The sequence below is a fragment of the Populus alba genome, chromosome 1, assembly GCF_005239225.2.
Source record: "Populus alba chromosome 1, ASM523922v2, whole genome shotgun sequence".
Lineage (NCBI taxonomy): Eukaryota > Viridiplantae > Streptophyta > Magnoliopsida > Malpighiales > Salicaceae > Populus > Populus alba.
In genome coordinates, this window is record NC_133284.1 from 12,815,999 (window position 1) to 12,832,045 (window position 16,047).

The following is a 16,047-nucleotide window of genomic DNA, read 5'->3' on the forward strand; positions in this document are numbered from 1 at the left end:
TGATTTTTTACAATTCATGTCTATGCATCTGAGTCTAGTTATTCTCCATTTTCTATTATTTTTCTCCCTTTGATACATTCTTTTGTGCCTGATTGAAAGTGAAATTGAATATGAATGCATGCGCAATATTCAGCTCTCTATAGGAGAGCTAAGGATTTCAGATTTGATCCTAATGAAATGAGTTATCTGGTCATGTAACAAGTGTGCAATTGCATGACTTCAAGGAAAGTTTTGGAAAGCTAGATTATTGGACGCCATTGAAAAGGTGGGCCCTTTTATGATGCCCCCTTGTATATTCCATGGACATGTCCTGCTGAATGGAATATTACTACACGAGTCTACTTCCCATTTCTCCAAGTTGGTTGTCTGCCCGTTGCTATGCTCATAAACTTGTGTTTTCCTTGGTAAGTGGGGATTATGGGCTTCACACGTTTAAGTTAATGGGATGAGAGGACCATGGTTATTGTGAAAGAAATCGTAGATCACACTTCTGTACAAAATTAAGCATGCTTGGTAGTGACATGTTTATATTCGGGACGTGGACGATGGGGACTCGTATTGCTGTTGCTAACCAATTCAAACCTGAGGGTAACTGAAGAAGAAACCTCAGAGTTCATCTATGCATGTATTTGGAGTGTTTTGAAAGGTTGCAGGGTCCCAAGCTCCAGAAATATGCAGGGTGCTCGTAAGTTTTTCAAGAACACTGCAACTGGGGAGGCCATCAATGGATTAGAAGGTCTGTTTGCTCTTAGTCTTCCTCGTCTCAGTAGAATCTTGCTGGATTATCATGCCATCCCTGTTTTGCGGCAAACGCATGATTTACGAAAATGCAGATAGATGATAGAGCTGCTAGTGACTGCTCAATTAAATATTTTTTCTTTGGAGACAGTAGCTGAAGGGTACCTTCAATCTTCGCTTAAAAAATAGGAAATCTGAAGAAGCTTAGCTTCCTTGGAATCCTTAGGGCTTCGATTCAAATTTCAAGCATCTCCATTCATCATCCCACTACATGAATGCTTCAATGCGTTCAGCTCACGGCTAAAAGGCTCAAGTCCTGCTTAAGTCTGCCTTCTATTCATCGCATCACCTTCGAAAGTGATCGAGTTTTAGGTTGGGCCTAAAAATTTCAGACAATCGTTTATTAATATGTGGTTTAGGCCTGTTCTCCTACTTCGGCTCAATAAAACTAAATTTATGACTTTTTTTAAAAAAATTGTTATTTAATATTCGATTGTATAAGGCCCGTAGAATCACTTTTCGATGTTTGGAAACGTTTAAAAAAGTTGGTTAAGATGTAAAGCATTTTCAATCTAAGATACACTTAGTCTTAAATTTTTTTTTTCATTTTTAATGGAAAACACCTTTTAAACTTAAAAAATAAAATGGCATGTTATTTACTGATTGTATCGAATTTAGTTTTTAATTTTTAATTTTTATATATTTTATTTTGAATCATATGTTCAATTTTTTTTTAATTTTATCATTTAAAATTTGATTTTTATATCAACTTTAACTCTCATTCTTTTTAATGTTATTTGTTTTTCTTTTCATTTTTTTAATTGAATTTCTTTATTTGTTAGATTTAGTCTCTATTATTTTGATTGACATTTTTTTATTTAAAATAATTTATGAAATTAAATTATTAGTTTTCAATTTCATCCTCCTTTAACTTTTTTATATATATTAGATTTAGTCCTATTCTTTTAATAAACTTGAAAAAAAATATATTAATGAATTATTTTCCAACTCATTTTTTTATGACACAGCTAAATATTGGAAAAAAAATTTCAACTCATTTTTCATAATACTAATAAATATTAAAAAATAATCTTTTTTCTATAAATCTACTTTTTCACAAGAAAACAACTTTTCAACAAACAAACAAGGCCTAAGGTAAATATATTTTTTTAATGTTAGGCATAAGTTAAAAATATCTCCTTTTTATATGATTATCCAATAATTGAGTTGACATTACACCTTTAATGTGGGTGAAATATTCTATTTATAGTTCCAAAGTTACATGTATAGTTAATTGTAATCTTTACAAGCTTGGAAATTATCTCATGGAATCAATTATATAACTATCATCAAGGGTCAATGCTTCTAACAATGGTAAGGCTATATTATTATTATCAAGATAACCTTCAATTATACATTTGACAAATTCCTTAGCATCAACACCCTCTCATAAGCTGAGCACATGAAGCTTGGTACAAAAATATTTAAAGAGCGAGTGAGGAAGACTATTGGTGAAGATATCAACAACTTGAAGATGATGATGCATATAATAAATGTGAATTTTTTTTATGTGTAAGTTCATGTAAAAAATGATAGTCTAATTCAACATGCTTGACGTGTTTATGAGTAACTGGATTAGAACTCAAGAAAAGTTCACTCTTGTTATCACATAAAAGAAAAGGTGGGTTAGAGATAAAAATCCGAAGATCTTGCAACAAATGAGCAAACCAAAGGACTCTAGCGGCAGTATATACGAGTGCATGATATTGGGTGACATAGTTAACAACGTAAGAGATATTTGATAGTGTGACAATGAGATGTTGAAGAGCACCATTGTGAAATTTGTATAAGGTGAGATTAGAAAATAAATGACCATTAACAAAGAGATACCAAGAGACAACTATAAGTGTAGCAATAGATTTTCTATCAAGTATTTAAGCTCAACTCAAGATATCACACGTATATTTGAGCTGATTGAGAAAAAGTTGATTAGTAATAGGTGTGGCCTCAAGTCCAAGAAAGAAGTTAAGAGAGTCCAAGTTTTTAGTAGCAAACTCAGAATGAAGTTTACGAGTGAAACTATCAAAAAGAGACGAGTTGTTGTTAGTAATACTAATATCATCAATATAAAAAAGTAGATAAATAATGGCTAATTACTCATGAAAAAAAAAATGTATAGGTGTTAACATGACTGCAAGTGAACCCAATTCAGATAATAAAAGAGTTGAACTAGTGAAACCATGCACGAGGTGCTTACTTGAGACCATAGAAGGCTTTATTGAGATGGCAGGTATGATCACAAAAACGAGGATTGACATAATTAGGATGCTACTCCATATAGACATTTTCATTAAGAGTGCCATTAAGGAAGATATTTTTGACATCAAGTTGATAAATTAACTACTGATGGGTGACAATAAGAGAAAGAACGACACTAATAGTAGTGACCTTGATAATAGAACTAGAGATATTAGTATAGTTAAGATCAGGTATCTGTGTATAAGCTTTTATGATAAGACGAGCCTTAAGTCTATTACTGGAGCTATTAGAATTTAAGCTCAGCGCTTGACTGAATTTAGAGACGATAAGTCATAACTTTCTAATGGCCAGCTCTTTGAAGAGCAATTTTAAATAAATAAACAAAAAGTAATAAATACCAATCCATCACTTTTTTTTTTCTTTGTTTTTGAAACGGTGTGTCTCCATCCTGAAATGCAACACCTTTCTAATATATATTTTTGAAAATTAATCTACCAACGTTCTGAACTTTTATTCGCATGTCTCCTATCATTGGATATTGATTTCTTATTTCAGTTCCAACAAATCTTCAATAATACAGTGAGTTATACTTCTCCTATTTCTAAATACTATACGCCATTCTTCACAAAGATTAAATCTAAGATCTTTCTTAATTATTGGTTTATTGCTTTGAAACTTTGACTTGGTTAGTTAATTATAAGCAATAATTTGTCCTAACCAGCTCCATAATCGAGGATTGTGACTCTGAAATAGTTGGCCTCTAAGTTAGAATAATCTTAGTCGTCTATATATAATATTTTGTGAAACAATACGAGGAGGCCGGAGTATGATATTACGGAAGAGTTTCCTCGTCCGACCCCGACAGGAACATGGAAAACTGAACTTACTACCATAACCAGAAGCAACAGTGCCAACGTCAAATCGCTTGAGATCTTTCTTATCGAAGGAAATTCCGTAGCTACAAAACAAAGCCAGTGAATTACCACTTGTCCTGAAGAACTGTTCTTCTAATTGAAATTTTATACTCTCAATATCAGGTCCACAGCAATCACTGCTGACCTCGATGGATTTTGGCTTGCATAATGCCATCACTTGTCTCGTCGTTTTCTCATATTTTATGCTTTTTGAACTTCAATTCATTCAAACTTGATGGTAAAAGTGGGAACGAAGCAAGTTGGTATTCAAAAAAGTTGAAGTTGTTGTTTTTTTTTGGTATACGGGTGATCAACCATGCAATGAACACATTGCTAGAGCTAGCTGGATACTTAATAGTTGCAATTGAATTTAATTATTTAATTAAGAGAACTAATTAATAATTAACTTTATAAGGATTGTCTTACATGTATTTAATTAAGCTGTAATTTTTAAATCTTGAAAAAGTCTAGCTCTATACGCTCCATCAAAGATGATAACATAATTAACGAGAAATTATTAATTAAAGGTGCAAGATTGTGATTATATGATGAGAGCTCAAGGATACAGTAGACTTTTTCTTTACAGGTCGTGGGAATGCAGCCAAAAAGTTATTGGGCAATAATGTTGCATCATATAACATTCTTATATTCAGGTTCAAATGAAAAGTCATTCTATCATCCATTGAAGGAGCATGTATACCTGGAAAAGTTAGCAGCAAATACATGATGTAATAAAGGTCAACTATCTTTATTAATTTGAAATGTATTATTTATATTACAAGAGTGTTCGTATAGTAATATTTATTTTTTAAATTATTTTTTTGAAAATATATTAAAATAATATTTTATTTATTTATTTAAAAAAAATTATAATTTTATATATATATATATATATGAAACTCCGTCAAAAACATAGTTATAAACAGCGCCTACATATACATGCCTTCGAATTCCGTGATTGCTTAAACTTTGTTGTTAATTCTGGATCACCTAACTTATTTTTTGGAATCATGTAATTATAATTATGCTAGTTTCGGTTTATCTTCTGTTCAAGAAATATCAGCAAATTGACGAAATCGTCATCGTTTCGAGAAGTGCCCTGAATTAATTGTCGGTTCGACTGCCGGTTCGACTGCCTACAAAACCTCGGCAGATAATTAAGCCATTCAGGAGTAGTGGAGGACTTGGGAAATTTAAGTAATAGAAAAGTAATATATAAATATATAATATATATTAGTGGCCTTAAAACACTAACCTAACTCTCCTCCACACCAAATAAATAATTTCGTCGTCTCACTTTTACCACCAAATAAGTCTTTAGTGGTGAATTTATTAAACATGCGTACGTGTTTTACCAGTTACCACCTTCCAAGCCGTGTTTACCTTCAAATGCAATACCTAATCCTCGTTAATTAAGCTAATTTTTAATTAAAATATTATAAAAATTGAAACTTGTTATAAGAACATCACATGACAAAATCTTTTATAATATTAATGAATTATGATATATATTTCAGAAATATTTAGTAATCTTATTGATGATAGATAGAGAGCACTTTAACTTTTCAAACCAGGAATTTATTTTTAAAAAACTTCTCTTTCAAACCAGGTATACAAACAGATCTCTTGCTACCATTTATCAATTGAGAAATGGTCGTACTATAAATTATTGTTGATGATAAAGCTTAATTATAAGTTTTCAAATAACAAAATAAAATATCTAAAATGTTTATTTAAATGGTGAAGTTTCTCAGATTGGAGGTACAAAGCTACAAATAAAAGCACAATAATACTTATAGATCAAATTTAAAAAGATTAACCTCTGAACATAGAAATAAAATGAAACAAATCTCACTTAGAAAACAGAAAATAAAAGGATTCAAGCTGGCTTCTAATGTTTTGTTGATACAAGAAACGATAGCCGGGGGTAAAATAAATAATTGGTACTACCATGGGTTTTGGGAAATAAAGATTCATCAAAGTTTATATAAAATAATAAATAGCTTTTCAATAATTACAAGTTCAAATTCTTTTAAAATTATTGAAGATTTACATAGTTATTAATTTCAGAATCCGTAAGATTAGTTAAGGCATGCACAAGTTAACCCGAATACTCATATTTAAAAAAAAAAAAAAAAAAAAAGAGGCAAAAACAAAGATCATAAGACTTTGAATTGATCTTTTACATTTAGTTTTACAAAGACAAACATTTGTAACATAAAAATGGAAACCACAAACATGGGATAAGGATTTGACCTCTAAAACTTCAAGTCAACCATGCACTAGCACTCCAGCTTCATTTCAAACTAATTTGAGGATTTTTGGTCTTCCAGTACTGTAACGTCATGGTTCTTTTTCCCCCCTTAAGAAAATCATGGTAGATAATATTTAAATTCCGATTTTTTCTTTTTTCTTTTCGGTAAGAAGAGTCCTTACATTATTATTGATTAGGTTAGTTATTTACTCCCTGTTACAAGCCATTGACTGTACAGACATTAGGATTACCAACCTAACCACCAAAGTACTTAAGGAGGTTCTCCACCTAATTAATCCATGGATGCCCGATAGCTATCTTTCGTAGCATTCCAACATCTATAATAGAAAAACGTTAATTAATACTTAATATTTTTATAATTTTCTTTAATTCAAGAAATATAATTTGAGAACCGATATAAATTATTTATGAAAATATATATGTGTGTGTGTGTATTCAAATTTGTCTTTGAAAACGTGGAACCATGTGAGATAATTATTCTCTGGAAGAAGAACGTTGATGGCACTCTATAAGACTCAGGTTGAGGTGTGTCGTCTGGATTGGATGGTCACTCACAAATCAAGAGCCAATCTAATTATTTTTATTAAAATAATATTACTTTAAGTTCTTTTTTAATTAAACAATGTTATTTTAATTTGGTTCAAAATAAAACCTGGCGATTCAGCAAATCAAAGGTTGCTCACCTGACCAAGCAGGATTTTATAACTACACTCTATATAGTCAACAGGGTATATATATAATTATGATAAATTTTACAGGTTATTATATTGATGAACTGAATAGTTATGTATGAATTACATAATAAAAATTAATTAATTACTTAGGGTCCTCATCTAGGAAACCAAGTTTGATAAGTAAACTGGACATGTGTTTGAAATGACTTTTTAAGTAATTTTTTGTTTTGTATTGTTATTGTAGTTGTTTTTTAAATAATTTTTTTATAATAAAATACATGTCAATGATATTTTTTTTTTTTTAAAAAATTATTTTTGACATCAACAAATTAAAATGATATGAAAAATTAAAAATATTTATATTTTAAAAAAAATATTTTTAAAATATAAAAACAAACAAAACCCATATTAAAAATATATTCGGGCGTCTCTCATTATTGTTTTTATTTTTAAGTGTTGGCTTTTTAATTATGTTTTCAATTATTTTCATCTAGCAGACATTTTTCTTCTTTACTTGCTTGTCATCGGGGAGAATGATGCAATGGAGATTGACAAATTGTCAGAGCATATGTCACTGTCTCCTCATCGTTATTGTCAAAGTATATGTGATCAGTGTAGAGAAATATTTAAGAGATCTTGAGGTTCCTATTAAAAGAAGTTCGTCTTCCATAATTCTCCAAACTGTTAAGAGAAGGAGGAGAAATATGTTAAGCTTCTGAACAAGTCAAAACCAACTATAGCGCTAAGATTTCCTGCAAGTTTATTATTTTTATCATATCAAGTTTTGGATACTAATCTAATTTAATTACTGATTTCATGGACCAAACCTCATCTTCTACGCAAAAATCAAGTGATGCAGTGAAATCACAATTATAATTACTGGAATCAACCACACGCGCTACCAAAAACAGTGAGATGGCTGATATATATATTAACAATTTATTTATTTATTTTTAAAAAAAAATAAAAAATACTCTTAGAACTAAACAATAATAACAAAAAAATCATGATAAAATTATAAGCAAGCTCCTGAATCAAAGTTAAAAATTTGAATAGTAAAGGTAATATAATAATTATATAATGTTCTATCCAAATATAAAAATATAAAAACACCTTGTGTAAATGCATTAGATTATTTTATACAAGGGTTACATTAGTAATTTTAATGTGTATTAAGAAACATAATTGCTAGAATAACCTCTTACAATCCTTAAATTAAAGATATTATACATGGGTAAAAAGACTATCTTGAAATAAAAACAAAAAATAAAATGATCAATGGGTAAAATAGTAATTATATTGTTGTAATGAATAGTAATACTTGTCTTGGGCACGGGATTAGTTTTTTTTATATAATTATTAAATGATGCTATTACTATTTATAAACTACGAAAAAATTAAAACCCAGCTTTTCGTGGAAGCTAGCATGGAAGAAATATATAGTAATTTGAACGTCTTGGTATCTTTCAACGTGATTGAGCTAATCCTTGATGCTGATTCTCATTGTGCTATATGTTGACTAAAACATACCTAATAACGTCGGCTGAGTATTCCACGTAAAAGCAGCGTAGGTGAGGTTATTTTGGTAGAAATTGGATTAGCAAAGAAGCTTAATAAAAGCCGGGAGAATTCTCGTGGTGCGTTATTAATAGTATTTATTATACTATAACTTAAAACGTGTTGGGTTTTTTTTTATTTACTGTAAAGGCAGCTACCGTTCATCATATCTTGTATTTGTTAAAAATTCATTTTAGTTCTTAAAATTTGTTTTTTTGATTATTTAATTTTAATTGAAGGTCAATTAATTATAATTTTTTTAAAAAAAATATGAGGTTCAAATAAGAGAAACTGGAATGAAAAAAACACTAAACATGGGTAGCCTCATGAGTTTTAGCAACTAATATACTTTAGTCCCAAACTTCAAAAATAATACAAATTACACAATTTCAATACCTTAATATTTTTTAAATTCAATTTTGTATAAAAATTTATGAGAAAAGTTAATATTACGCTTTTTTATTTTCCCTTTAAAGTCCTATAAAAAACAAATATAAGCCTAGTTTGATTTTTTATTTCGAGTTGATTTAGTTTTTTGGGTGTCTTTTTTTTAATTTTGGAGGTCGTGTATAGGTTTATCATGGTTCTAAGATGTTTTTTAAAGTGTTTTTGGTCAAAATAGATTTAAAAATAAATTTTTAGGTTTAAAAAAATTGAAGCCTGATTTTCTAGCCATCATAGTAGCCAAAATCTAGATAATATCAGATAATGTGTTGTCCAATTTTTATTTTTTTTAAATAATTTGTTTTGGGAGACCTATGCAACAAAAGAAAATAAAGGGCCCGATGGTCATGGCCTGCCGTGAAAAATAGGTCAAGCAAGTTAGCCTAATTTGTTAGGCTCAGCAGCTTGATTTTTTTAATTTTATTTTTTTCAATTAATTAATATGTATATTTTTTATTATCATTTATAAAAAAATATTTTAATAAATAAATATAGCAAACACAACCAAATAAATATCTTATCATGTGAGATTAAATATTTTTATATATATTTATCTTTTAATTTTTCTATTATTATTATTATGTAGTGGTTCTCCAAACTTCTTAAATGAAGCCAATTTAATGGAAACAATATTATTGTCAAAGTAAAATCTTCCAATTATATACCTTATCCATTGTTTTGTTCATCAACTTGTTTTTACTTTAAGTACCTAAAATTGGACTATTTTGAACACGTGTATATCTTGAATTTGAATTCGAATCTAAAACTTTGTAGGTGAATCTAATGGGTGTTTGAGATAATGATAGTTGTTGTTTTTAATATGTTTTTTATTTTAAAATATATAAAAATAATATTTTATTTATTTTTTTAAATTTATTTTTGATATCAATACATCAAAATAATTTTAAACATATAAAAATAAATTTAAAAATAAATAAATAAAATTTTCAAAAACTCCAATTAAAACACCCTTCTCTTAAGGTAAAACGTTATCGCTTCTATTAGCTGGTAAACGAATGGCGGCTGATCAACCATGCATTTTTTCTCTCGCTATTTTCCTTTTTTATATGTTTTTATAGTGAAATGGTGGACAAGGGGGACTGTTACAATTTAAGCAGTGTTTGTTATTATAATCGGAAAATATTTTGAAAAATATTTAAATTTTTTTTATTTTTTTATTTTAAATTAATATGTTTTTGATCATTTTGATATGCTAATATTAAAAATAATTTAAAAATATAAAAAAATATTATTTTAATATATTTAAAAATAAAAAATTATTTTTAAAAATTACTATTATAACAATCTCAAATATCTTCTTGAGACATTTCGAGGCGAAGCATGCATTCTTTCATTATTGTTATTATATTTTAATAATTCGAGACAGAGGACATAAAGCTTCAAATCATGTTAAAAAATAGGAGGAAACGAACAAACTTGCTGACCAACGAGATGACGACATCAAGACATCATAAAAAATAATTAAATATCTGAAGAATCCTAGTTAGTAGTTTCAGCGATTAACTAATCCTTTGTCCGTGCATTGCCGCGAAGAACTGTTCGATAATGTTATTAAAAAAAAGAAAAAAAAAAAGCCGTCGAGTCTATTGGGTGATTATTCACCTAGCCCTTGTACCAAGAAGTCAAGCCCAGGCCCCTGATTGCCTGGCTCATAAAAGGAGCACAAGTTGGCACGCCTAGTTTTTTTTCAAAAAAACAAAAATAAAAAACTCAAGGTGACAATGTGCTGTCCACATGTTTTTTTAATGAGTGCACAACACGTTATCTGTCTGTATAGACGACATGCCTCACAGTGTAACAATTTTTCCTTCTGCATATCAAGGTATTTAGACCAATGTTGTTAAAACAAAAAAAATTGAAATCTTAAAATCTTATAATTTTATTAGTCAACATATATTTAACATGTCAAATCAAATTAAAACTTGGCATGCTTGACCTAATAGAATATTTTATTATTTTTTATGTAAATTATTAATATATTAATTGATATATTACTTTATTTTAGCTGATAAATATATAAAATAAAAGTTATAAAATGACATGCTTAACCTCTATAGAGTAATTAATATTAAATAGTCTATCAAAATTTGAAAGAACACATTTCTTGTAAATGACGAAGTAAGTGGAATCGATTTGTCCACGAAATAGAGAGAACAATATAAATAAAACAACAGTATTTGGATTTTTTTATTGTTTATTTTATTTTTATTTTTATTATTTATATTTAAGTAGAAATTAAAGGAACCCCAAAAGCCATATTTCTACTTATTTTAACCTTGGAAAATTAAAGGAACATCAGTAACCTTATTTAAAAACACCATTTAATTAATCTATAAATTCAAAATCAAAATTAAAATATGAGAAGAATAAAGTTTATATCATTAATCATTTCTTTTATTTCTGGTGACTTTATATATTCTCTCTTAAAATTTAAATAAATGACTAAAGCATGAGAAAAACAAAATTTTGACTTAAATATAAAAATATAAAAATATAAGAAACATGAAAAAATTAATAATTTCAAGTATCATAGTGTATTGTTTTGGCCCCTCATCAGTTAAAAGCTAATTTTTAAAAAATATTTTCTTATAATTGTAATGAGCTTGCTGGCCCACTAGTTGCCACGGCCCGTCAGAGAGTAAAATTTCTGATTTTTTTTCCCCAACTAATCTAGTAAAAATTCAAACAAACTGAAATTAAGTTCAACAAAGATATGCTCAAATAAAGTAACGGGTTGTATATGAAATTGATAAATCATATATTACAAAATCAATAGCATTCAGATTTTTTTAAAAATTAACAAAATTTTTTTTCTCAACTCATAGTATACTTTTTAAAAAATTATTTTCTCGATATAATATTCACTCTAACAAATTTTAATTTTCAAATACTTGTTATTAACATTAAACTTTGTTATACTTGTATTTAATAATACATCTATCCTATTTCCTCAACATTTTATTTTATTAAATTCAAGATTAAAAAAAAAAACTCTAACATAGTTAACTAAACATTACATGTAATATTCAAATAAATTAAACATTACATGTAATATTCAAATAATTAAATTATTACGCAACGGGTTGACTATCACGGAAAATTTGAATGAATATTATGTGTGTGTTCCATGATATATTTTTTGTGTTTTAAAAGTATTTTAAAAAACATTTGAAATTTTTTTATTTTTTTATTAGTTTCAAATTAATATGTTTTTTAATGTTTTTAAATTATTTTGATGTGCTGATTAAAAAATATTTTTTAATAAATATAAAAAAATATTATTAGCATGTATTTTGACACGAAAAATTATTTGAAAAGCAACCACAACGACACTATCAAACAAGCTCATAGCTTAAATAATCAAATCTTTCCCAACTTTTAGTTTATTGATTTGATGCTTTACTAAAATATTATTTTTAATTGGAGGGGAAATTTTTCATTTATATTTATAGTTTTTGTTTTTTACAAACTTTGCTATTTAATTATGTTTTCTTGCTGTTGTTTATGAATTTACGTTTTTAAAAACCATACTTTATTTTTCTTTATTCTTTGATTTTTTTTGAAAAAACATTAAGTTTGGTTTTCAATAAAAAAAAAAAAAGAAGAAGAGGAAAACAAAAATGCCTTATCGATGTTTTTAAGATTGTATAACAAAAATAAAGTAATAACTGCACTTTAGAAATTGTATAAAAAATTAAAATATAAAAAATATTATTTTTTATTATTCATTAGAAAAAAATATTTTTTTAAAAAAAATTCGCATATTAATTTTATATATTATTATTTATAAAATTATTATTAAAGTTAAAATAAAAATTCTAATAGAAGTATGAAATGATTAGATTTTTAAAATTAATAAGCACATTACTTTTATATATTATCATTCATAAGATAATTATTAATATTATCATCAAAAACTCTAATCATTAGATTTTTTTAAAAAAAAATATGAATTTAATCATTTGATTTGAAAAAAGATTAATTTTATAATGTTTAAAAATAAAAATAAATAAATAAATAAAACAAAAATAAATTGGAAAGGGTAAAGCAAACCAATCACAAGTGTGCTTAGACTTGGTTTGTGATCCTAGCCTTAAAAACAAAAAAATTGTAATGACATGTCATTCACATACAAAAACTGGAAGGTTAATGGTTATATCTTTCTAAATTGTTTTACCTTAAAAAAAGCATCCTAACATTCAGACTAATTTTGAACTTCAAAATATTTACAGTTAATCACATTGAACTTTCTATAATTTGTTTTATTTTTTTGTTTTCATTGATTCAAAAAATAAAAAATTTTCAAATCAAATCAAATAATTAAATTATTCTCATATATATTATATATAAAATTAAGCCAAACAACATATTGAAAACTCTAATGCACCCAAGCACAATCTACCCCATAAAATAGAATAATCTCAAAAACACAGAGCACAAATACAACAAACAAAACTTCAAACTCAGCTTGTCTGCCTCTTTCTTGATCCTCTTCTCTTTATCACTCATGAAAACAGTAAAAGAACAATTTTTTATGTAAAACAAATGCCAAAAAAAGCTAGACTTTAGCAGCCATAAACATGGCTATGCTCTCCACTTCACTTTCCACTCTTTACATAAACTCTCTTTCCACTCTTTTCTCTCCTTAATTGTTTTATCTCTCCACTATCAAGAAATAAAATATAAATGATCAAATCAGATATGATTACTGAAAGGTAAACATTATAAAATCGAGAACCAAAATGGAAGAAAGATTGTAGAGTTTTAATAAAAACCCTTTAAAGCTCACAGAAAACCCGTAAAACTCCAATGAATGAATATAATTTTTCATTTAGACTAAGAGGGAATGAATAGTATAGTTAGCTAAATAGTTAGTTTCCAAGAACATCTCATGATCTAATGATTTATTCTCCTCCTTTTTTTTCCCCTCAATTAATTTCTGAAAACGGGAGGGACGTTCGTACTCGCACATCATTGAGTTAAAATCACTGAAAGTTGATGTTGTATTTATCATTTTTAAAAAAATAATAATACAAATGCACCAAACAAATCACAATGGAAATTGTCTTCTAGTCCTATCTATTGTAATTGAAGTTTTCAAGAAATATTTCAAATTTATTGGCCAACAATTATAACTTGTCAGCCATCAAAGCTGAATTCGTGAGCTAGTACCTTCGCGTTTTTATAATATGAGATGAAAAAGAATCACATAATCATCATACAAGGAATCATCGATATAAATTGAGGAGAGATTTGATGGGACATATTGCTCCCTTTTTCTACATGACATCTGCGCTACCTAATCTTGATGATTTTAGTAGTTGCCTGTTGATTTCCCTCTTCTTGAAAAACACCTAGATGTTATTATGAAATCGACCTTCCCCTAATTGCCTTGATTTTGGAAGCTTTTTAAGAATATCATACTAATAAAAGAACGAAGACGACGACCTTTATCATTTCAATTACGTCTCTCGTGCAACTATTTATAAGCAGCATGTCTGAGAAAAAAAAAACAAAAAAGAACTAAAGTCATAGCGCCTTGTCTGATACCACAAGACATTTCAAGTCGACATTTCTGTCCAGAACCTCTCCCGTCTTGCTTTGGTTTCTTCTGTTAAACTTGACAGGATGGTTAGATCTCCTCGTAGCCATAGCAGTGACTTCAAGAAAGGGCCATGGACGCCGGAGGAGGATGAGAAGCTAGTTGATTATATTAAGAGGAATGGTCATGAAAACTGGAAAGCACTCCCTAAGCTTGCAGGGCTGAATAGGTGTGGGAAGAGCTGCAGATTGCGGTGGACAAATTATCTGAGGCCTGATATCAAGAGAGGAAAATTTTCAGAGGAAGAAGAACGAGTCATCGTCAACCTTCATTCTGTTCTCGGAAACAAGTATGCAGTTCTTCCCTTTTCCTTTCCAGCTAGCTTACATACTTGTGCTGTCAATATTTGTCCTTAAAATGGTTTTTAATCTTTCCCATTTACTTGAACTTGCAGGTGGTCGAGGATTGCTAACCATCTTCCAGGACGGACCGACAACGAAATAAAAAACTTTTGGAATACTCACATAAGAAAGAAGCTTCTTCAAATGGGGATTGACCCAAACACTCACAAGCCAAGGACTGATCTAGATCATTTCTTGAATCTCTCTCAGTTTCTTGGCGCAGCACAGTTTGGCAATACGGCTGATCCAGTGGACACTTTTCTACAGTTACAGGCAGATGCCACTCAGTTAGCCAATATCCAGTTGTTGCGAAATCTGTTGCAGATTATGAATACAAACACACTGGCGAATCTTGAGAGCAACAGTCTCTTAGGATCCCAAAATCCTAACCTGTTTGAAGGACTGGGTGATGGGGCAACCATCTCCAATACCAAGGAATCATTCTACCCAGTATCTCAGGATCTCTTTAACCCACTCGCTACCCCTCAAGCACCACCCAATGATTTCCAAGCTATCTCGAATTTATGGGCTAGCTATGAAGGTGGATTTGGCCCTGAAGGCCTAAACATCAACAATAACAGCTTGAGCAGTTCCTATGGTACTCAAACAGATCAAAATCCACTTCCTGCGTTGGTTTCAGCCTCAACCTCCCCTGGAACTTCCATCGTTAACCAAAAAGAAAGCAAGGGTGACCCATCAAACTACTCCACTGGCACGCCTGCTACCTACACTGTTTTTGAGGGCTGGGAGAAGCTGATCGATGATGACTACTACAGCTCCTACTGGAAAGATATTCTGGAATAGGTACTTAATTAGTTTTTAATTCCTTGCAAATATTCATTATGATTTCAGTCCTTCTTCTTGCTATTATCAGCTTTCCATTGCATCTAAATTTTTCAAAATTTTACATCCTTCGTTGGCTTTTTATCTTCTTCATCTTTAATTATCGCAAGAAAGTTAACATTTATTTCTGTTGTTTGCAGTTTGACGTCGTCGTCATCCTCGTCACATAACTCTCAGCGAAACACTGTCTCAACAAGCATTGATGCATGCTAGCTCTTCGTGCAGGAAACACAATTCGTTCATTTAAAATCTTATGTAACAAATGATCATTTTCTTCTTCTTATACATGTAGAGCCTGTTCTGCTAAAGATTCAACTATGTTTTTGTAAAAATTGGATACATCCATGTTTTCCTAATTAATTGTAGCTTCAAATAAATC

The 16,047-nt window shown here is 29.0% G+C and overlaps 1 protein-coding gene across 1 annotated transcript; it reads left to right on the forward strand.

Annotated features, from left to right (window-relative positions):
* Positions 1–14,269: 14,269 nt before the first annotated feature.
* Positions 14,270–16,047, forward strand: LOC118039244 (transcription factor MYB53). Its single transcript, XM_035045895.2, has 3 exons — positions 14,270–14,773; positions 14,879–15,629; positions 15,809–16,047. Exons 1-2 carry the CDS (start codon positions 14,511–14,513, stop codon positions 15,627–15,629), a joined length of 1,014 nt encoding a protein of 337 aa, XP_034901786.1. The 5' UTR covers positions 14,270–14,510; the 3' UTR covers positions 15,809–16,047.